Source organism: Taudactylus pleione, unplaced genomic scaffold (assembly GCF_031769625.1).
Source record: "Taudactylus pleione unplaced genomic scaffold, aTauple2 ptg000021l, whole genome shotgun sequence".
In the NCBI taxonomy this organism is placed as follows: Eukaryota; Metazoa; Chordata; class Amphibia; order Anura; family Myobatrachidae; genus Taudactylus; species Taudactylus pleione.
This window is the reverse complement of record NW_028284423.1, coordinates 67,863-90,143: the sequence shown is the minus strand read 5'-3', so window position 1 is coordinate 90,143 and position 22,281 is coordinate 67,863. Positions and strand designations below refer to the sequence as shown.

General features: G+C 43.1%; 1 protein-coding gene across 2 annotated transcripts in view; it reads right to left on the bottom strand.

Annotated features, from left to right (window-relative positions):
* The window catches only part of TMEM154 (transmembrane protein 154), a 55,696-nt gene extending 39,000 nt beyond the window's left edge, over positions 1-16,696 (bottom strand). The window contains exons 1-2 of one of the 2 annotated variants that reach the window (XM_088447880.1): positions 16,545-16,696; positions 8,722-8,991 (exon numbers count right to left, since the gene is read on the bottom strand). In XM_088447880.1, the coding sequence (XP_088304006.1) occupies positions 8,722-8,991; positions 16,545-16,608 (334 nt within the window). In that variant the 5' untranslated portion in view covers positions 16,609-16,696. The remainder of the gene's footprint in view (positions 1-8,721; positions 8,992-16,544) is intronic. The other variant, XM_088447889.1, reaches the window with a different exon arrangement.
* Positions 16,697-22,281: the final 5,585 nt, after the last annotated feature.

Below are 22,281 nucleotides of genomic sequence, written 5' to 3'. Positions count from 1 at the left end.
TGTTTTGGTTTTGGATCTGGATCTTTCTTCGTGTTTTGGATCTGGATTGGTTTTGCCAAAACCACCCTTCCGTGTTTTGGGTTCTGGGTTTTGTGTTTTGGATCTGTATTTTTTTGAAAAAAAGCATAAAAACAGCTAAAATCACAGAATTTGTAGGTTTTTCTGCTCCTATGCTATTATTAACCTCAATAACCTTAATTTCCACTCATTTCCAGTCTATTCTGAATACCTCACACCTCACAATAGTGTTTTTATGTCCAAAAGGTTGCACCGAGGTAGCTGGATGACTATGCTAAGCGACACGAGTGGGCGGCACAAACACGTGACCCATCTAGGCGTGAAACTGCAGTGGCAGAAAGGATGGCATTGAAAAACTAGGCCCCAAACTGTACATAATGCAAAGAAAAAAAAGAGGTGCAAGATGGAATTGTCCTTGGGCCCTCCCACCCACCCTTATGTTGTATAAACAGGACATGCACACTTTAACAAACCAATCATTTCAGCGCCAGGGTCTGCCACACAACTGTGGCTGAAATGATTGGTTCGTTTGGGCCCCCACAAAACAAGCTGGCAATTAATCTGTCCCTGCACAAACTGGCTCTACGGAGGCAAGAAGTCGTCCTCATCCTCCTCATCCACAGATTCCTCACCCTCTTCAGTGTTATGTACATCCTCATCCTCACAGAGTATTAATTCGTCCCTGCTGGAACCACAGGTCCCTCTGTACGTTCTGGAGGCTGGTCTCCCTGGAAGAGTTGATCATTCATTTTATGAACATCATCTTCTCCACATTTTGTGGAAGCAACCTCCTACGCCTTTCGCTAACAAGGTTCCCGGCTGCACTAAACACTCTTTCGGAGTACACACTGGAGGGGGGGCAACTCAGGTAAAATAGAGCCAGTTTGTACAGGGACCTCCAAATTGCTTCTTTTTCCTGCCAGTACAGGTACGGACTGTCTGACATGCCTACTTGGATGCTGTCACCGATGTAATCCTTTAACAGACAGACGCACGCTTGTCGCTGCTGCTTTGAGGATTCAAGTGCGGCTACAGCCCACACAATTCACAAAGACAGAAAAAAAAAGAATATTTTTATTGTTTGTGGAGCACACTTTGAGGGTGTCACCACCCTTTAACAGACAGACGCACGCTTGTCGCTGCTGCTTTGAGGATGCAAGTGTGGCTACATCGCACACAAGTCACAAACACATTAAAAAAATTTTTTTGATTTTTTGGAGCACTTTGAGAGTTACAACACCCTTTAACAGACAGACGCACGCTTGTCGCTGCTGCTTTGAGGATGCAAGTGCGGCTACAGCCCACACAATTCACAAAGACAGAAAAAAAAAGAACAATATTTTAATTGTTTGTGTAGCACACTTTGAGGGTGTCACCACCCTTTAACAGACAGACGCACGCTTGTCGCTGCTGCTTTAAGGATGCAGGTGCGGCTACAGCCCACACATTTCACAAAGACCGAAAAAAAAAGAACAATATTTTAATTGTTTGTGTAGCACACTGTGAGGGTGTCACCACCCTTTAACAGACAGACGCACGCTTGTCGCTGCTGCTTTAAGGATGCAGGTGCGGCTACAGCCCACACAATTCACAAAGACAGAAAAAAGAATATTTTTATTGTTTGTGTAGCACACTTTGAGGGTGTCACCACCCTTTAACAGACAGACGCACGCTTGTCGCTGCTGCTTTGAGGATGCAAGTGTGGCTACATCGCACACAAGTCACAAACACATTAAAAAAAATTATTTGATTTTTTGGAGCACTTTGAGAGTTACAACACCCTTTAACAGACAGACGCACGCTTGTCGCTGCTGCTTTGAGGATGCAAGTGCGGCTACAGCCCACACAATTCACAAAGACAGAAAAAAAAAGAACAATATTTTAATTGTTTGTGTAGCACACTTTGAGGGTGTCACCACCCTTTAACAGACAGACGCACGCTTGTCGCTGCTGCTTTAAGGATGCAGGTGCGGCTACAGCCCACACATTTCACAAAGACAGAAAAAAAAAGAACAATATTTTAATTGTTTGTGTAGCACACTTTGAGGGTGTCACCACCCTTTAACAGACAGACGCACGCTTGTCGCTGCTGCTTTGAGGATGCAGGTGGAATCTAGACGGGATTTGGAACCGAGGACACACTACCTCCATCAATTGTCTAAATCCCACTGCACTAATGTCGGATACCGGACGCACGTCTAACACCAACATAGCAGTCAAGGCCTCAGTTATACGTTTTGCTTCAGGATGACTGCTGTCGTACTTCATCCTCATCGCTAGGGACTGTTGGAGGGTCAATTGTTTAGTAAAAGTAGTGATGTTCCTACTTCCTCTCTGGGATGATGAACAACTCCCAGCAGCAGCAACAGCACTAGTAGGAAGTGGTTCTTGATCTTTCCCTATTTTATTTTTATCAGAGAAAGTTTGGTCCTCCATTTATGTTATATTGATATATATACGTGCGGCTAAGGCGCACACAAACACAGAAAATATTTTTTTATTTTTGCTGGAGAGTAGTGCACTTTGTGGGTTACACCACCCTTTAAGAAATGAGCCAGCCGGCTCTTTACTTATGGGACACAGGCGCACGCTTGGCGCTGCTCCTTTGTTGATGCACGTGCAGCCACAGTGCACACAAGTCACAAACACAGAAAATATATATTTTTTTGGTTTGGAGTGTACTTTGGGGGTTACAGAACCCTTTAACGGTCAAGCCAGCCGGCCCTTTACTTATGACACAGGCGCACGCTTGGCACTACTTTGTTGATGCACGTGCGGCTACTGCGCACACAATTCACAAACACAGAAAATAATTTTTTTTTTGGTTTGGACTGGAGTGTACTTTCGGGGGTTACAGCACCCTTTAACGGTCAAGCCAGCCGGCCCTTTACTTATGACACAGGCGCACACTTGGCACTACTTTGTTGATGCACGTGCGGCTACTGCGCACACAATTCACAAACACAGAAAATAATTTTTTTTTTGGTTTGGACTGGAGTGTACTTTCGGGGGTTACAGCACCCTTTAACGGTCAAGCCAGCCGGCCCTTTACTTATGACACAGGCGCACACTTGGCACTACTTTGTTGATGCACGTGCGGCTACTGCGCACACAATTCACAAACACAGAAAATAATTTTTTTTCGGTTTGGACTGGAGTGTACTTTGGGGGTTACAGCACCCTTTAACGGTCAAGCCAGCCGGCCCTTTACTTATGACACAGGCGCACGCTTGGCACTACTTTGTTGATGCACGTGCGGCTACTGCGCACACAATTCACAAACACAGAAAATAATTTTTTTTTTGGTTTGGACTGGAGTGTACTTTCGGGGGTTACAGCACCCTTTAACGGTCAAGCCAGCCGGCCCTTTACTTATGACACAGGCGCACGCTTGGCACTACTTTGTTGATGCACGTGCGGCTACTGCGCACACAATTCACAAACACAGAAAATAAATTTTTTTTTGGTTTGGACTGGAGTGTACTTTGGGGGTTACAGCACCCTTTAACGGTCAAGCCAGCTGGCCCTTTACTTATGACACAGGCGCACGCTTGGCACTACTTTGTTGATGCACATGGGGCTACTGCGCACACAATTCACAAACACAGAAAATAATTTTTTTTTTGGTTTGGACTGGAGTGTACTTTGGGGGTTACAGCACCCTTTAACGGTCAAGCCAGCCGGCCCTTTACTTATGACACAGGCGCACGCTTGGCACTACTTTGTTGATGCACGTGCGGCTACTGCGCACACAATTCACAAACACAGAAAATAATTTTTTTTTTGGTTTGGACTGGAGTGTACTTTCGGGGGTTACAGCACCCTTAACGGTCAAGCCAGCCGGCCCTTTACTTATGACACAGGCGCACGCTTGGCACTACTTTGTTGATGCACGTGCGGCTACTGCGCACACAATTCACAAACACAGAAAATAATTTTTTTTTTGGTTTGGACTGGAGTGTACTTTCGGGGGTTACAGCACCCTTAACGGTCAAGCCAGCCGGCCCTTTACTTATGACACAGGCGCACGCTTGGCACTACTTTGTTGATGCACGTGCGGCTACTGCGCACACAATTCACAAACACAGAAAATAATTTTTTTTTTGGTTTGGACTGGAGTGTACTTTCGGGGGTTACAGCACCCTTAACGGTCAAGCCAGCTGGCCCTTTACTTATGACACAGGCGCACGCTTGGCACTACTTTGTTGATGCACGTGCGGCTACTGCGCACACAATTCACAAACACAGAAAATAATTTTTTTTAGGTTTGGACTGGAGTGTACTTTTGGGGGTTACAGCACCCTTTAACGGTCAAGCCAGCCGGCCCTTTACTTATGACACAGGCGCACGCTTGGCACTACTTTGTTGATGCACGTGCGGCTACTGCGCACACAATTCACAAACACAGAAAATATATTATTTTTTTAGCACTTGGGGGGAGCACCCCTGTTGGACAGAGCACCCCCTGGACAACACTACAGCACCTCTTTAGGACTGGGACACTGCACAGGACTTTGGAGTGGACACAGCCCCTATGGAGAACTGACTGCACAACACAGTCCAGCCAGCCCCTATGGACTTTGAAGTAGTGGACACAGCCCCTATTAACAACAGCAGCACAGCACAACACAGCCAGCCCCTATGGACTTTGAAGTAGTGGACAACAGCAGCACTACACTACACTACACTACACAGCCCTAACTCCCACCCTCCCTCTTCACTGTCCACAGCCGAGTGAGAAAATGGCGCCGACGTGGGTACCTTATATAGGATCCAAAACCCGCGAGACTCGGAAGGCGGGATGATGACGTTTTGCCTCGATTTCAGATCCGAGTCAGGCGGGAAAAGTCGAGCCTGATTCGGATCGGACTCGGATCGGGGGGGCTCGGGGGGGTTCGGATTTCAGAAATCCGAACCCGCTCACCCCTACTTTATACCTATTTAATAGTTCAAGGGGTGGGGATAACTCTATTTGGGATATATACCACTCTGCTGGTAACCCAAAAGTACTGGGTAGCTTGGCAGTGAGAGATTACAGTATAACTTGAAAACCCATTGTAATAGATTAAAGCTCTCCACCTCTAAGCATGCGAGTAGAACATAGATATTCCTTAATATCATATTGAGGGTTCCATTTAAGAAAAGAGGTTATGTCCTCCATTCCGTATTTAACAAACATCAGTAAGCTTAGCTTACTGATGTTTATCACTGTAACACTTACACCATCTATAGATTGCATTAACTGTACAATCCTCTATACCTCTAAGGAGTAGGACGTCGTTGGATCTCGCAGAGTAGTCTTCTTAAATGCCGATACTAAGGAATATGCCACAGCAGGGCCGAAACTAGGATTTTTGTCACCAGGGACATGACAGTAATTTGGCATCCCCCCCTGGTAATTCCCCCTGCAGCAGTGCCCCTATAGTAATGTCCCCTGAGGTAATGCCCCTGTAATAGTGCCCATATGATAATGCCCCCATAGTAATGCCCCATAGCAATGCCCCTGTAGTAGTGCCCATATTGTAATGCCCCCATAGTAATGCCCATATGTTATACCCCCATAGTAATGTCCCTGTAGAGCCCATGCTCCCATATTAATGCCCTTGTAATGCCCATGCCCCCATAATAATGCCCCTGTAGTAATGCCCATGCCCCATAATAATGCCCCTGTGGTAATGCCTCTGTAGTGCCCATGCCCCAATAGTAATGCCCCTGTAGTGCTCATGCCCCTGTAGTGCTCATGCCCCAATAGTAATGCTCCTGTAGTGCTCATGCCCCTGTAGTGCCCATGCCCCAATAGTAATGCCCCTGTGGTAATGCCCATGCCCCCATAGTAATGTCCCTGTGGTAATTCCCATGCCCCCATAATAATGCCCCTGTAGTGCTTGTGCCCCATTAGTAATGCCCCTTATTGCCCATGCCCCCATAATAATGCCCCTGTGGTAATGCCTATGCCCCCATAGTAATGCCCCTGTGGTAATGCCTATGCCCCCAAAATAATGCTACTGTGGTAATGCCCATGCCCCCATAGTAATGTCCCTGTGGTAATGCCCATGCCCCCATAGTAATGCCCCTGTGGTAATGGCCATGCCCCCATAGTAATGCCCCTGTGGTAATGCCCATGGCCCCATAGTAATGCCCCTGTGATAATGCCCATGCCCCCATAATAATGCCCCTGTAGTGCAGCTTATTAAAAAAAAAATACTTACCTTGAACCCTGCTCCTGCATCCAGCGTCCAGTCCGGTCCGCCGGCTGCTCCTCGGAACTATGGGGGAGACGTCATGATGTCTCCCCCATAGTGCCCGTGGAGAGAGCTGAAAGCTGGAGTTCGGGAGAGAACTCCAGCCTCCGGCTACACCGCGTCGCTGCAAAGAAGGAGCCGGGCGCCCGCTGGTAATAAATATTACCAGCGGACGTCCGGCTTGGAGCCTGGCACCGGGTACAGCGGCGCACCCGGTGCACGTGCACCTCCAGCCCCCCCTAGTTGCAGCCCTGGCCACAGGCATTTAACTAAACTCAGTAAGCAGCTGGCAGTAAGTTTCGGTATGAAATGGAGTCCCAAGCATCTATGGACTCAATCCTATTAACCGCGAATAAGTTTGTGGCGCAAGTAAGTGTGGATATATGCAGTACTCATTGGACTGCGTCCAAACATCTGGGAGTTTGAGGTAAGACTGAATCGCGAGGGGACGAGTTGTGGTGCCGTTGCCATCCCTTCCACACTGTTGCAATGGCGATTTGCCCCTTAACACTTAATAGGATCGAGCCCTATGACTGACTTAGGGGTCTATTTACTAAGCAGTGTTAGGAGAAGTGAAAAGTGAAGAGTGAAAAGTGATAAGGTGCCAGCCAATCAGCTCCCAACTGTCATTTTTCAAACACAGCCTGTTTGGCTGGCACTTTATCACTTTTCGCTCTTCACTTTTCACTTCTCCTAACACTGCTTAGTAAATAGACTCCTTAGTGTAAAGTGCCAAGTAAAACCCAGCAACACATTTCTCATTTTTGCTAGGATTGGTTAACGACTGACCCAGTTAGAGCCAAAGTGGCACCCTGTAGCCAGTATCAATGTGACAGTGCTGGCAGTAGCATCCTTTGGATGTTACAGGCAGTCACCCTGCTGTGTGTACAGCTGCCAGAATGTCATGCACAAAGGGGGTAGGGCCAGCACAGGGCACTGTTAAGACCTGTTATGGCTTTGAACCCAACTGATCATTAATTGCAAGGATAACACTGGAGGGGAATTGATCTTGCAAGCATTTTACCAGCATTATTGCCACTTTCAAACACGGGTTGAGATATGTAAAACAACAATTAGTGGCCAGTTTCAGTAAAAAATAATATGTTTTGCCTCTATCAGCTTTAAGTGTCCTTCATAAGATAGAGATGTTTTGTTTTGGTATGCGATTAATGGGGACAAGGTTTTCTGTTTTGTTGTTTATTTATTTAAAAATAGAATTACTTTACCCTTTAACTAGACTTTTATTTTGTTAGAAATTAACCTTTCCTTTAGAAAGGAGACTACTTCGAAACGTGTTGATGCATTCTGGGACTTCAGGACTGACTCCTCGCCAGCCCGGGATTGGAGAGAGGCGGCGTGACTCTGGTATTAGGTCTGATTCTCCATTAAGAGATTCTGTTTTCATTTTATGTGTTTCATTAAATAATCTGTAATCTCTTTCTTCACTTTATAACACACTCCAGCAACAATAGAGTTACATCTATATGCCGGCTATTCGGTTATGTTATGTGTGTGCGCCACAAATGCCAGTCTGTTGTTTGTAAGCAAATTTAGGTCCAGTTTTGGGGAATCCCTGTAGCATCGCGACTGCATATCACTGGTGGACTATAGTGGTTCCAATGTTTTGCTGTGTCAAGCTTGGGGAAGGCATACGGGCTCGTGTTATAACAATGAGGATTTCAGAGTTGCATCTGTGAGGTGGCAGAGATGGATGACTGCTACCTGTAGGCCCCAAAATTAAGTGTTCGGCAGCATGCTCGTGCCGCTGGGAGTAACAGCGGTGTGAAACACATTATGGGGTCTATTTACTAATCAGTGTTAGGAGAAAGAGTGAAAAATGATAAGAAAGTGATAAGGTGCCAGCCAATCAGCTCCCAACTATATTCTCACAAGCTGTGTTTGAAAAATGACAGTTGGGAGCTGATTGGCTGGCACCTTATCACTTTCTTATCACTTTTCACTCTGTCTCCTAACACTGCTCAGTAAATAGACCCCTATATGGTTACAGCACACTATACACAAACCAGCTACCTCTCTCTCTGGTGGAGATGTACTAAGCTCTGGAAAATGTTAAATTGGAAAGTAATTAACTACCAGCCACTCAGCTCCTAATTGGCATGTTACAGACGCTGTTTCAAAAATGACAGTTAGGAGCTAATTGGTTGGTAGTTTATCACTCTCCAGTTTATCACTTTCCAGAGCTTAGTACATCTGCCCCCCCACTATTTCCAAAAGCCAATGAAGAAATTCCCTTATTTTTTTTAATCCCACAGATACGCATGCAGAACCTTTCTATAGAACTACTATGGCATGTCTCAACACTCTCTTCACCTCAGTATGTTGCAGGTGAGTTGGATTAACTTTCAGTTCCTATGCAGGCATGTTACACATCTCAACATAAAGTCATAAGGATCTGCCACCACACTCCAAAAGTATTCAATAAGTTTATAATACATTTTACCTTCTTTATCCTTTTTCCGTCTCTTCTTTATAACAATAAAAATAATTAGTGGTATTAGCAGGACCAATATAACAGCTGGGGAAGCATACATCAGGATAGTAGTTACATCTAATGGGGAATCTTCAGGTGGTACAGTCACTTCAATATCTGTGTCATTCCAATCCCCCTCAGTGGGGGGAAATAGAGTTTGGTCAGTATCAGGTGTAGAAGGAAGGTATGTACTGTCCAGTAATGTCCCGGTTGTCTCTGCATCTGTAAACATTAATGCACCTATGACAGGTGCAGAAACAAAGTAATGATTTTTATTTTATAAAAGTGATTCTTAACAACATTAACTAGAAATTGACATTTGCTGCATACGCTTTGATGTATGACCTGGCGATATGGGGGAGAAGTGGTATCAGCGCACGTTATGTGCACTGATATTGTTTCTCCCCCATGTATTATTGTGGGGTTGGGTGGTTGGAAAGATAAGACCTAAGGCCCCCATCGATTGTGTATAAAAATCTTTCCCTTTTTCAATCGATTACTGATTGCAGAATTGCCACAATCGATTGAAAAAGGGAAAGATTTTTTTATACACAATCGATTGCAAATTGCAGAATTGCTGCAATCAATTGCTGATGTATGGGTGCCTTTAGATGTATGGCCAGTTTAAGACTGTGGTTCAATAATTTAATCATTTACAGGTGACAGCCTAATGGGTCATATATAGATTCCACCATGTACAAATGTTATACTTCCATTCTGTCCCTTAATTATCCTTCCATTCTGTTTCTTCATTATCCTTCCATTCTGTCCCTTAATTAACTTTCTAAATTGGATAACCTGGGCTGAATGAGATATGAAAAAAAATTACTTTAACAATAATTAAAACATTAATCTCAAACAGTTTTGAGTGGAAAAATCAATGGGGAAAAGAGGAGCAGAATACTATCACAAGGTGGAAATCGCTGTGAAATTATAATGGATCTTTTTCCTGACGTGACTAAAGTTGTGGTACTCTAATGCTGGGGTCTCGACTATAATACCCCTTTTCCACTAGACTCAAAATCCCGGGTTATTGCACATGAGCACGCTTCTATTCTGAATTTTGGTAAGTGGAAACGGCTTGACCCGGGTCCAGTCCATACTTGCCTACTTTTGAAAAAGCATTTCAGGGAGATTGTGAAAGCAGCACCTATGAGCGCGGTGGTAAAGTGGACTGTACTGCTACTTCTGAGAAGTGTGTCATAAAAGTGACTTACATCATAAAAAAATATAAACAAGCCCCAAAGCAGTTAGTAAGATCTATTTGTTGAAAACACACTGACACTTTTCAGAAAATGCCTGTAGCCATAGGGATCATTGTGCCTTATATCTAATGCAGGGAAATTATACTAATGATCCCATTTGAATGCATATAACTCCATTTAGCTGTTATATATATAAAAAACAATGGGGGTAAGGTGCAATCAGGAAGATTGGTAGACGCTTCAGAGAGTCAGGGAGACTGCTACTATTTCAGGAAGTCTCCCTGTCAATCAGGGAGAGTTGGCAAGTATGTTCCAGTCACCCGGGAAGCGAACCTGGAGTGTGTCCAGAGTCTAATGCGCATGCGCAGGTCACCGGGAAGATGGCGCCGCGGCCATTTTTCCAGTGTTCTCCCTACTGTACATACGCAAAATGCCCGGGAAAATGGCGGCCATTTTCCAGGCGATTTTGACAGAGCTGATACTGGCGCCTATGTGAGATTCCAGCAGCAGAGTGCTAAGTGTTAAAGATATGGGTGCAGGGTGTGCCGTGTGCCCCCCCCCTTGACCCAGGGGCCCGTGTGGCCATTTTCCCGGTGTTTTCCCTACTACACATGCACAAAACACCCGGGAAATTGGCGGCCATTTTCCAGGTGATTTTGAAAGAGCTGATACTGGCGCCGACCTGAGATTCCAGCAGCGGGGTGGTAAGTATTAAAAATATGGGTGAAGGGTGCACGGACATTTTCCCTGTTCCTTCGCAGGGAACGAACAGGAACATTTCTCCTCCCCAGGGGAGGAGCGCAGAGTTCGGGGCCAATACACTGAGATATCTCACAGTGGGCTCTATTTACTACAATCCGCATATTGAATGCAGATTGTAGTGTGATATTATCGACTGAATTCGCATTGCGAATGCAGGCAATGTCACAGGGATTTACTACAAATCCCTTGCAGGGACAGAGCTTGTGATAAAGCTCTGTCCCTGCGAATCCCCTCCGCACACTAGTCACAGTATTGTCCCAAAAAATACCGTAACAAAGTGCCCGCGCATGCGCCGACCGGCCGCCACTGTTACACCCCCCCAGGCAGTAAGCTCCGCCCATGGCACTAAGCCCCACCCCCCGCGACCCCCCTGTCCCTTAATTACACTTACCTGCATGATCCGGGTCTCCGGTGATGTCCTCCATGCCTCCGATCAGGTGATCTCCCATACTGCACTGGGACCCGATCACCTGATGATCGGGCCGCAGTGCACTATGGGAGACCAGCTGACCAGAGGGGAGACATCACCGGAGGCCCGATCACTGGTCATTGGAGTCAGGTAAGTAAAAAAATTTTTTTTTTTCTTTTTTTTACAGTAATCAGCTTGCGGTCTGTTTAGACCACACAGCTGATCACAGGGACCAATTCCCAGCTCTGCTCTCCCTGTTAGAGCAGAGTAGGAGTCCGGTAACCGGGGGAGACCCTGGATAACGCCACCTCACAGGGCTTTCCCCGGTATTTTTTTACAATTTATTTTTAGTAACTTTGGTCGGATCACATTTCCCATTACAATTATGGGAAATGCAATCTGCTTACTAAAAATAAGTGATACTTAGGGGTTGGAGTAGAATTTTACGAATTCTACTCCAATTGCCCTGTAATAACTATAGGTGATACTAAAATAATGTGAAAAGGGTGTGAAAACACCCTTTTTCACTTTCTTTTAGTAAAAATAATGTTAATAAATAGAGCCCAGTATATGCCTGTGATATCTGCATGGTGTCAGGCTGCCAGATAAAATGTCTGCTAGTGTATGCTCAGCATAAGTCAAAGCTTTAAACTCGTACATAGGGCCTGATTCATTACGGATCGCAACTGTGAATGCAATAGCGATTACGCACGCAGTTCAACTGCGATAGTCTGCTAATCCATTGCAATCGCAATGCCGCCGCAATACATAAGGACGCCCACTTATCTTACACACACATTCGTAATATGAAAAGGTCTTTTTTGTTTACTGTGCATAGTGGTATGCAAATAACATTTGATAATCAAATTGATACACAGATCTGGTGTTTGCTTGCTAATAATACACAGGAGGCTTACACATATAAAACTAAAATAGTTTAATCAAATCTGGATAATAGACATCTAAACTGAATACAATTCTATAATCACATTGGTATAAAAAGAATATAGATTCTAGTGCAATAAATAGCCCGGTGAAATAGTATATTGAACTTGTATGCATACAAAGCTAGTCAACTCACTCTTGGGATAAATAGATTGATGTTCCCAACTAAAATGCAACAATGTTACTCTCTTACTGTGGTAAAAAGCAAATGAGTTGCAATAAAAACAAAAATGTAGCAACAATATTGTTCTCACAAATCAGCCTGTGAATAATACTCCGCAGCAGTGAGTAATCAACTGGCATCCCAGTGATACTCACAATGTCTCTGCCTTTGAATAATAGGTTACCTCGATACAATAGCCATGCAGGTTTCCACCTGTGGATCTCAATTCACTGCAATGGACACGGCCCCACAAAGTATCCAAATCCTGGTACCTTCCTCTGTGTATGAACAATAATCAATGCCGCTGTGGTAATTGATCCTGTGGACCAAGGGGAATGTCCGTGACAGGAGCGGGTAGCTGGTATCACTGGAGGAGGTGGACGCGGTAATAATAAGCAGTTTCTGACAACCAGCATTCACGTGGACTGGAGGACAGCGTCCGACCAGGAGCAGGCAGCCGGTAATCGTGGCTGAAATCAGCTACAGTAGTAAGGCGGCAAGTGCCGCTGGTGATCCTGCAATGTGTCCGTGCAGGATATAATGGTCCGCAGCAATGGGGAAATAGTAGGCTCAGCACCGTCGGTGTGAATCATGTGAGCCAAGGCTGGATCGGGTGACCGGATCGAATAACCGGCAACAGGCTGATCTGGAGTGATGCGTGATAGGAGGACAAGGGCCAACCCGTTTCGTCCCGTCGATTACCGGGACTTTCTCAAGACTGGAGACTCAAGTCCATACTGTCTCCTTATATTTCTCCCAAATCACCTTAATTGACTGTTTAATGTATTGCACCTGAATCCATTCTATTGTGCATTAGCACTCTAGTTAGAATACTACAATCTCATGAAAATATCTATATTTATAATCACATTAAAATGTTTATAATAAACTGATATTCATTAATAATATACAAACTAAAAATATAGCAAATAAAAATTAACCAAGTAAATAATACAAATTCTAACTATAAATAATAATAAATATAATTCTAAATAATAATTATATCCAATTTAAATTGCAATAAAAATACTTTGACACTGCCGTCCTCATCCCTTTTACTATACATGTTGTTTCCTTTTTTCTTTTCCTTTTTAAGGAGATTCGATCTATTGATCGATTGAGCATCATCTTTTGCGTTTTCCAACAATTGTTCTGGATAACCTCTCCTTCTGAAATGGATGATCATCTTCCCCATTTGTAAAAGAAAATCATCATCTCTAGCACAATTGCGCCTAAGTCTCAGAATTTGATTTTTTTGGGATGTTCTTAATCCACGGTCTGTAGTGACCACTTTGGTAGTGCAAATAATTATTTGCTCCAACAGGTTTTATATAATTAGATGGAACAATAGTATAATCTTGTACTGAGAATGCGATATCTAAAAAATTGACTGATTCATAACTAAAAGTGTGGGCAAAGGAAAGATTAAACGTGTTGGTGTTTAAATAATTGACAAACTCCAGTGCTCGTGAGTGACCCCCTTCCCATATAATAAACAAATCATCAATAAAACAGCCATAAAGGATCAGGTTCTCTCTAAATGGACCCGCCCATATAAGTTGTTCTTCAAGGCGGCCCATGTAGAGGTTCGCAAAACTAGGTGCGTACCTGGTCCCCATGGCCATTCCAAGTGCTTGTAAATAATAATTGTTGTCAAAAAGAAAATAATTGTGTGTTAGGATGAACAAAATGGCCTAAAAAGAAAATTCCCGTCGTTCTACTACCAAGTTGACATCAGTTTCCAGATAGTATCTTACTGATTCAATACCTGCTTGATGTGGAATGTTAGTATAAAGTGCCTGGACATCAAGGGTGAGAAACCCCCACCCCACCTCTTGTCCAGCGCATTTCAGAGACTTTTTGCAATATATGTTTAGTATCTTTGATGTGATCTTTGATGTGAGATTGTAAATTAGTGACGTGATTCTGTAAGTGAGCATCTACAAAATGTGACAAATTAGATGTGAGTGAACCAGTACCAGAAGTTATAGGATGGCTATTGGATCGAGGTAACCTATTATTCAAAGGCAGAGACATTGTGAGTATCACTGGGGCACCAGTTGATTACTCACTGCTGCGGAGTATTATTCACAGGCTGATTTGTGAGAACAATATTGTTGCTACATTTTTGTTTTTATTGCAACTCATTTGCTTTTTACCACATTAACATTGTTGCATTTTAGTTGGGAACATCAATTTATTTATCCCAAGAGTGAGAATTGACTAGCTTTGTATGCATACAAGTTCAATATACTATTTCACCAGGCTATTTATTGCACTAGAATCTATATTCTTTTATACCAATGTGATTATAGAATTGTATTCAATTTAGGTGTCTATTATCCAGATTTGATTAAACTATTTTAATTTTATATGTGTAAGCCTCCTGTGTATTATTAGCAAGCAAACACCAGATCTGTGTATCAATTTGATTATCAAATGTTATTTGCATACCACTATGCACAGTAAATAAAAGACCTTTTCATTTTTGACATTTTTTGGGTCCTAACTAGACCCTTTACTTGCAGCTGGTGGTGTACAAAATATTATTTATTATATAAAACCAGCGCCAGGAAGTGTAGTGTAATCACTACAGAAATACACACATTCCTAATGTTTAGCAAGACTGCAAAAACATTGGTACAATCAAGAACCATCGCACCTTCATGCACACTTGCACATTACTCAGAAATTGCTTACTTCATCACAAGCTATGAGGCCTCAAGCTGCATACGGATTTGCAGTGGCTAATTATGCATGCCCCTGCAATGGCGTTGAAATGCACTGACATGCTGGCGTTTCTCCGACCGCCCCCCGTCACCACCCACAAACGGCGCTTCCTGTCAATCACTCTGCGATGGGTCTGCGTAATCACTGCCAATCCCAATCGCAGTTTCCAGTTCATGCACGCGCACTGCAATGTATATGCATGCGCAGAATGCAACAATTGTCCGATTGCCTGCGTATTAGCAACTGCAGTCCTTGCTGAATCAGGCCCATAGACATTGTTGCATGTATTATATATATAGTATGTATATATTCAGTAGACTGGCAACATATAAATGTGAAGACATGCTTATCAGCTTTAACTAGATATAAATCAACTGCTATTACACTTAAAATGGTGATAATATTGCATGTAGACATTAAAGTAGAACTAGCACCAATATTTATGTTTCTTAATCCACACACAAAAACGACACTACTTATATTTACACTTACCACTACCTATGTGAGTGTACTGCATGTAAATGAGGGTATCAGTATTTATTACAGCCCCCCCAGTGCCTAACCCTAACCCCCTTCCTCCCCGCAGCCTAAACCTAAGTCTCTTGAGGAGGTGCCTATCCCTAACCTCCCCCCAGGGGTGCCTAACCCTAACCCCCCCTTCCCCTAGCCTAACCCTAGCTCTCCCGGGGGGTACCTACCCCTAAGTTCCCCCCGCAGCTGTCCGCGCCTGCCTTACCTTTGTTCGGTATGCCGGGCGCTGGGCTCCCGCTGTAGGGATATTGATAGGCGTCGGGATTTCAACGTCTATCATTAGACCTCTACCGGGATCAGACAGTCGGGAAGCCGACGGTCGGCATTTCGACCGTCGGCTTCCTGATTGCATCCCGTAAATGAGTGCAGGGAAAAGGAGATCAAAGGTTATTAAAAATGTTACATTGCGAATTTAACACACAGTCAACAAGAAAGATCCTTAATTTTATATTTTTAAAGCACTGGAACAAATTAATTTGGATAAGACATATCAATATTAGGATAATAGCCCACTAATGCTTTGTGTGGCTGGAGTGGCTATATGAAATTTATACAGGATATTGCAATGATTGTTATTGGTCAGTAAATTAAGATTAAAATATGTATGATTGTATGTTTAAAAACACAGTCATACAAAGAGCCTTGTAACACTGTCCTTAACAGGACATTGACATTTAAATGTATTAAATTGCTCCAAAATAAAATAAAATTAAATATATTTAGAACAGGGGCACCATTTGCAAATCACATACAATTTTGACATATTTGTATCTGTGACCCACAAGTGTCCTGACACACATGTAAACCTAATATATGTGCCCCTCCCTACTACCAGTGCTTCCAAGTAGGGAGGCAGGGAGGAAGTGTGCTTTGGTAAAAATACTATACTGATACAGTTTTGTTTTAACTGTTTACAGAGAATGTTTAGAAGAACAATCCCACATGTAAATGTATAGTCTGGAAACCTAATTAAATTCTGTTTAAGCAATCTGCCAGTCCCCACAGGTTAAGACATAGGTCTACACAATGAGACTGCACAAGCACTTACCATCATTGAATACTCCAGCAGAAAGTAAGAGGGCAAAGGAAATACTGCAAATGTTTCTCTGCATATCACTGTCCAATTCTGATCCCTGATCCTCTGTACTTTCTTTTATTTGTCTGCAAGTCTTTCTCAAGGCAGCTTCAACATTTCCTGTTTCCTTTCAATTTATCTGTGAACTTTTTCTCATCTAGGAGATATATTCATGTGTGTGTTTAGGAAGTGATGTAATTCATTCTGGGCTTGTTGAAACAGCTACATGCAAAAGAAATTTTGTAGCACCTGGATTACTGGTTATAAATACTTTTGTCTTTAGCATTTTTATGTCTTGTCCACCTTCTACGATCCTCATCGCATACTGTATGTCTCACTGCTCCTTTATAGACTGGGCACACACAGAGACACTTATATAAAATCATATTGTAGTATACTAAAGTATGTGCATATTACAAAAAATAAATACAGATGCATTTCTAATTTGAAAGAGAATTCTCCCATATATCCTAAATATTACAATACAAAAAAAGTAACAATAAAAATTGTTTCAATATGCGCTGTATTTTTGCTTTTCTATTTTATTTTAAATCCTCCACCCCCGCCCATAAAAAGAATAAAAAGAAAAGAAAAAACTTTAGTTATGTTTATATAAAGACTAAATAAAGTATAACTTGGTCTATTTTTTTATGGCTGCTTTTCTTCATTTACCTCCAGGTGGTATTGGCATACAGTAGTTTAAAATAACACCAATATTTGTTTCATTAGTTTAAAAACCTGATAATTCTGTATTTTTAAAGTGTTTGTCATTAGGTATTTTTAAACAACATTTTTACTTACTGTACCTTGTTTTCTTCCATTGTAGGAGATGTTCCAATTTCCAGGTAAGGTCGCAGGATTGAAAGTTTTTTTCCCTGACAAGTCCCACATCTACATTACTGGTGATTAGCACAATACAATTCCTTTTTTCTGTATGCTAATTGCAGTTCCCCACACCTCTTATGGCCGGTACATACTAGACGATATGTTGTCCCATCTGGGCGACATCGTCAGCTAGGGCCATGCTTCTGAAAGCAGCCCCCATCGTCGCGATGTCGCTCCTGACATTGGCAAGTGTGCATGCACTTGCTGATACTGGGACCCTCGCCAGGTCCCGTCGCACAATAGGTTGGCTGGGTACACATCGTTAAATGTGTACCCAGCTTTAGACTGTAAACTCATTTGGACAGGGTCATTTTTACCTTCTATTTAATGTAATAGTATGTCATTTATTTGACTCATGATTCCCTTAATCCCCTCTCATCATTCACCCTTTTCTCTGGACTTTAGAGGCTAATAATTATTGACATAAACTATGTTTTAATGAAATTTAGTAAACTTAACAGGGATTTAGTGGTCTGCTGACAGGTTTGCATATGTGATGGGTTTAGGATTATCATCTCCAACCACAGCATAGTTTCCCCTGAAACTATTATAAAATGTCGCCAGCTGTAGGCAATATCATATTTACCAGTTGCCCTCTATTGAAACTGAATCCCCCTATTACCCTTCTCATACAAATGTCTTTTGCTTCTGATATATAATTGTGAATACCTCCAAAAAATGCTCTTTTGCAATTGTGCAAATCCACAGTGCTATTTGTGACAACACTTGTACACCTGGTTTTCTGGATATCTGCTTGCCTATATAGACCGAAATGGTGGTGCTTGCGGGATTCAAAATTGTGAACTTGGCAATGGAAGGTGTTGGCCAAATCAGAGGATGCTTAGCTTAATACAGACAGGTGATTTTTGCACCCAAATGGAAAAAAGCTGATGGGCATAGAGACCCGATTCTTCCATCTGCTCAGAAGTGGTGTAAACCACGCCTCATTCTATACTTTTAGTGGGATGCATTTGTACCTTTGGTGGTTAATGCTAATGCATCGTAGATGCTATCCTGTGCGCAGCTGCTGTGCGAAAATATGCTAATGCATGCAACCCCCCGGAAATGTATTGAGAGGTCTACCGGCGGCATCATAGATCCAATCAAGTGTGTACAGAAGCGCAGGGTAATCACAGATCCTTTGATAATTGACCATCTCAGTAATCCTATGGTCGTGCAGAATGGCCGCTGACGCCATATTTTCTGCATATGGGATTACAGATGTAGGCAGATACACGCCCCAAAAACGGTCACGACCCATCCAAGTTATTGCCGCCACTCCGTTACTTGCCACAAAACTGCCTGTCTGTCAATTACTTGCGAATAAATCCTTACTACATCGTCATATTTGAAAGCAATTCAATCACCGTGCATTGCGGCTAACTCTGATAATCACTCAACTGCGTATATTTCGACATTGTGTACAGAGGGCCTGATTTAGAGACAGATGCAATGCCGCAGTTGTCATAGATGAAGTGATTGTTTGCTATTGCGTATGTGTGAATGCTGCACTGTGCATGCGTAACGATTGCGATGCGATTATGGCCATATAGAGGAACCACTCGCAAAATGACAGGTAGTCAGTGTATGGGGGTGGTAACGAGGGTGGTTAGAAGAACGCAGGCATGTATGTTTAAACGCCGTTTCATACGCGTGCATAAATTAGCCGTTGCGTTCTCCTTTGCAACATGAGAGCTCTCTGCATGTCAGGAGAGCTGCAGTTTTTGCGGCTGGTCAGACTTGACGTAGGAGCTTCATAACTGGCCGATGTGCATTGATAGTACCGATGTTTATGCTGTTGCACGTCATCGGATGGATATGAGAAGGCAGCAGTGGGCGTCCCTATATTCGGCTATGCTTTGGAAGACATTAGCTTATCTTAGTAACTGTGACCCATGACAGTATGCAGTTGTGTAGTGTAAATCAAGGATTCAGGCCCATAGTGAAATGTGGCAGACTCACTTCAGTATGCACTCTGATCTGATCACGTTTGAAATGAAGCAAGTCCATCTTTTATTTTTAGAACACAGGTGGTACAGTCATAATAGCAATGGCAATACCTGCACCTAGCCCCCACCATTGCCGTCGTTCTTAAGCTTGAACAGGCCCACAGGGGAGCTAAGGAGGCCCACTGCTTGTGAGCCCCGCACTGCTTGTGAGCCCCGCACTGCTTGCTATTTGCATACACACCTTGGAGACAAACTGCAGCCTGAAAAACATACCTGTATGTCAGGGATACCCCATATAATAGTGGATGATCAACCTGACTACCTGAGAGTCTAGCAATCTCCCTGATGCCTATCCCAGTGGGTGCAATATCACTCTCTGCCCACCAAGGAGGAAATATTAGGGAGAAGAAAAATCAATTGATTTATGCTGGACATTTAATTAGAGTGGTGGAAGAAAACCTATCGACAGTCCTCAGAAATCCTATATCCAGTCTATATAAATCAGTGAAAAATAAATCCTAATGTTTAAACATTTGAGGTCGATGCAGAGTTTAATGCAAGTCGTCCACAATTAAGCTGGGTACACACTGGCCGATATATTGGACAATCAATTGATCATCCAATATATCGTGCCCCTGTCGGCCAGTGTGTAAAGACGATATGTCTGTGAACAATGTTGTTCACAGATATATTGCATTGGCTGTGCTGCACAGCCAATGAACAGATATGTCTGCAGACATATCTGTCCATCGGCAAGTGTGTACGGGCGATCAGCCGATCGCCCGTACATAGGGGTGCAGAGATGGGAGGAGGGGCAAGCGGGTACTACTTACCCGGGTCCAGCACAGCTCCCCATCCACAGCAGCCCAGCACACGCTGCTGTGTGCTGGGCTGCACTGGGAGACTGTCCGAAGCTGCAAAGCAACATCCCAAGCAGTCTCCTATGCCAAAGGGGGGAGCGATCACGCTGCTCGCGCCACCCATTGGCTGTGCGCTGGGCTGAGGGGCACACAGCGCCACCCACCCCAGCGCCGCAATTTTTTTTTTAAGGGGGCATGACCATGCCTTCCGTGATTAGGTCACGCCCCCTACCTACCCCCTACCCCATCTGTCAGATGTGTACCCACCTTAACACTCACTTTGCAAAGACACAACTAAATGTGTAGATATGCAGAGTTGTATGCTATGCCACTGCCCTGCCCCTATCCATATTCTTGGTTTTATCGCTATCATAATTATTAGAGCACAATGGCACTAGCTCTATCTCTGTGTAACAAAATAGGATGTATTTATTCGGATTCACAACTCTGCATAGATCTGCTGTTGACCTGCACTCTCTGAACTTTGTTTATTTGCAGACATTCTGTTATACCCAGTTACAATCTTTCAGTCACATGTGGAGATATGCCGGAGTTGCGTATGACTCAACTAAACCCCTCTTACTCGTATATAGAATTTAATCTTTTTATATAATATATAAACTTGACACCACTTGTCGTTTATTCCTTGTTTGAGTCCTTGGAGTGCCGACTTGCATACATTATAAAGGAGTTTGGTTTACTCTGGAAGACACCTAGGCAAGTATACCTAAGTTGTTTATGGAGCGCCGGTTTACTGACTATATATATATTTTTGAATTCTATATAAAATTTTCTTATGTTCAACACCAGCAACATACAGTCAGGTGCATAAATATTGGGACATTGACAGAATTTTCATATTTTGTCCTCTATTCACCACCACAATGGCTTTGAAATGAAACAAACAAGATGTGCTTTACCTGCAGACTTTCAGATTTAATTTGAGGGTAATTTCATCAAAATCTGGTGAACGGTGTAGGAATTACAACGGTTTCTATATGTGCCTCCCACTTTTTAAGGGGCCAAAAGTAATGGGACTATCAACTCAAAAGCTATTTCATGGACAGGTGTGGGCTATTCCCTCATTATTTCATTATCAATTAAGCAGGTAAAAGGTCTGGAGTTGATTCTAGGTGTGACATTTGCATTTGGAATCAGTTGCTGTCGACTCTCAATATGAGATCCAAAGAGCTGTCACTATCAGTGAAGCAAGCCATCATTAGGCTGAAAAATCAAAACAAATCCATCAGAGAGATAGCAAAAACATTAGGTGTGGCCAAATCAACTGTTTGGAACATTCTTAAAAAGAGAGAACGCATTGGAGAGCTCAGCAACACCAAAAGACCCGGAAGACCACGGAAAACAACTGGTGGATGACAGAAGAATTATTTCCCTGGTGAAGAAAAACCCCTTCACAACAGTTGGCCAAATCAAGAACACTCTCCAGGAGGTATGTGTCAAAGTCAACAATCAAGAGAAGACTTCACAAGAGTGAATATAGAGGGTTCACCACAAGATGTAAACCATTGGTGAGCCTCAAAAACAGGAAGACCAGATTAGAGTTTGCCAAACAACATCTATAAAAGCCATTACAGTTCCAGAACAACATCCTATGGACAGATGAGACAAAGATCAACTTGTACCAGAGTGATGGGAAGAGAAGAGTATGCAGAAGGAAAGGAACTGCTCATGATCCAAAACATACCACCTCATCAGCGAAGCATGTATGGCTGCCAATGGAACTGGTTCCCTTGTATTTATTGATGATGATGACTGCTGACAAAAGCAGCAGAATTAATTCTGAAGTGTTTCGGGCAATATTATATGCTCATATTCAGTCAAATGCTTCAGAACTAATTGGATGGCGCTTCACAGTGCAGATGGACAATGACCCGAAGCATACTGCAAAAGCAACCAAAGAGTTTTTTAAGGCTAAAAAGTGGAATGTTATGCAATGGCCAAGTCAATCCCCTGACCTGAAGACAAAACTGAAGGGAAAATGCCCCAAGAACAAGC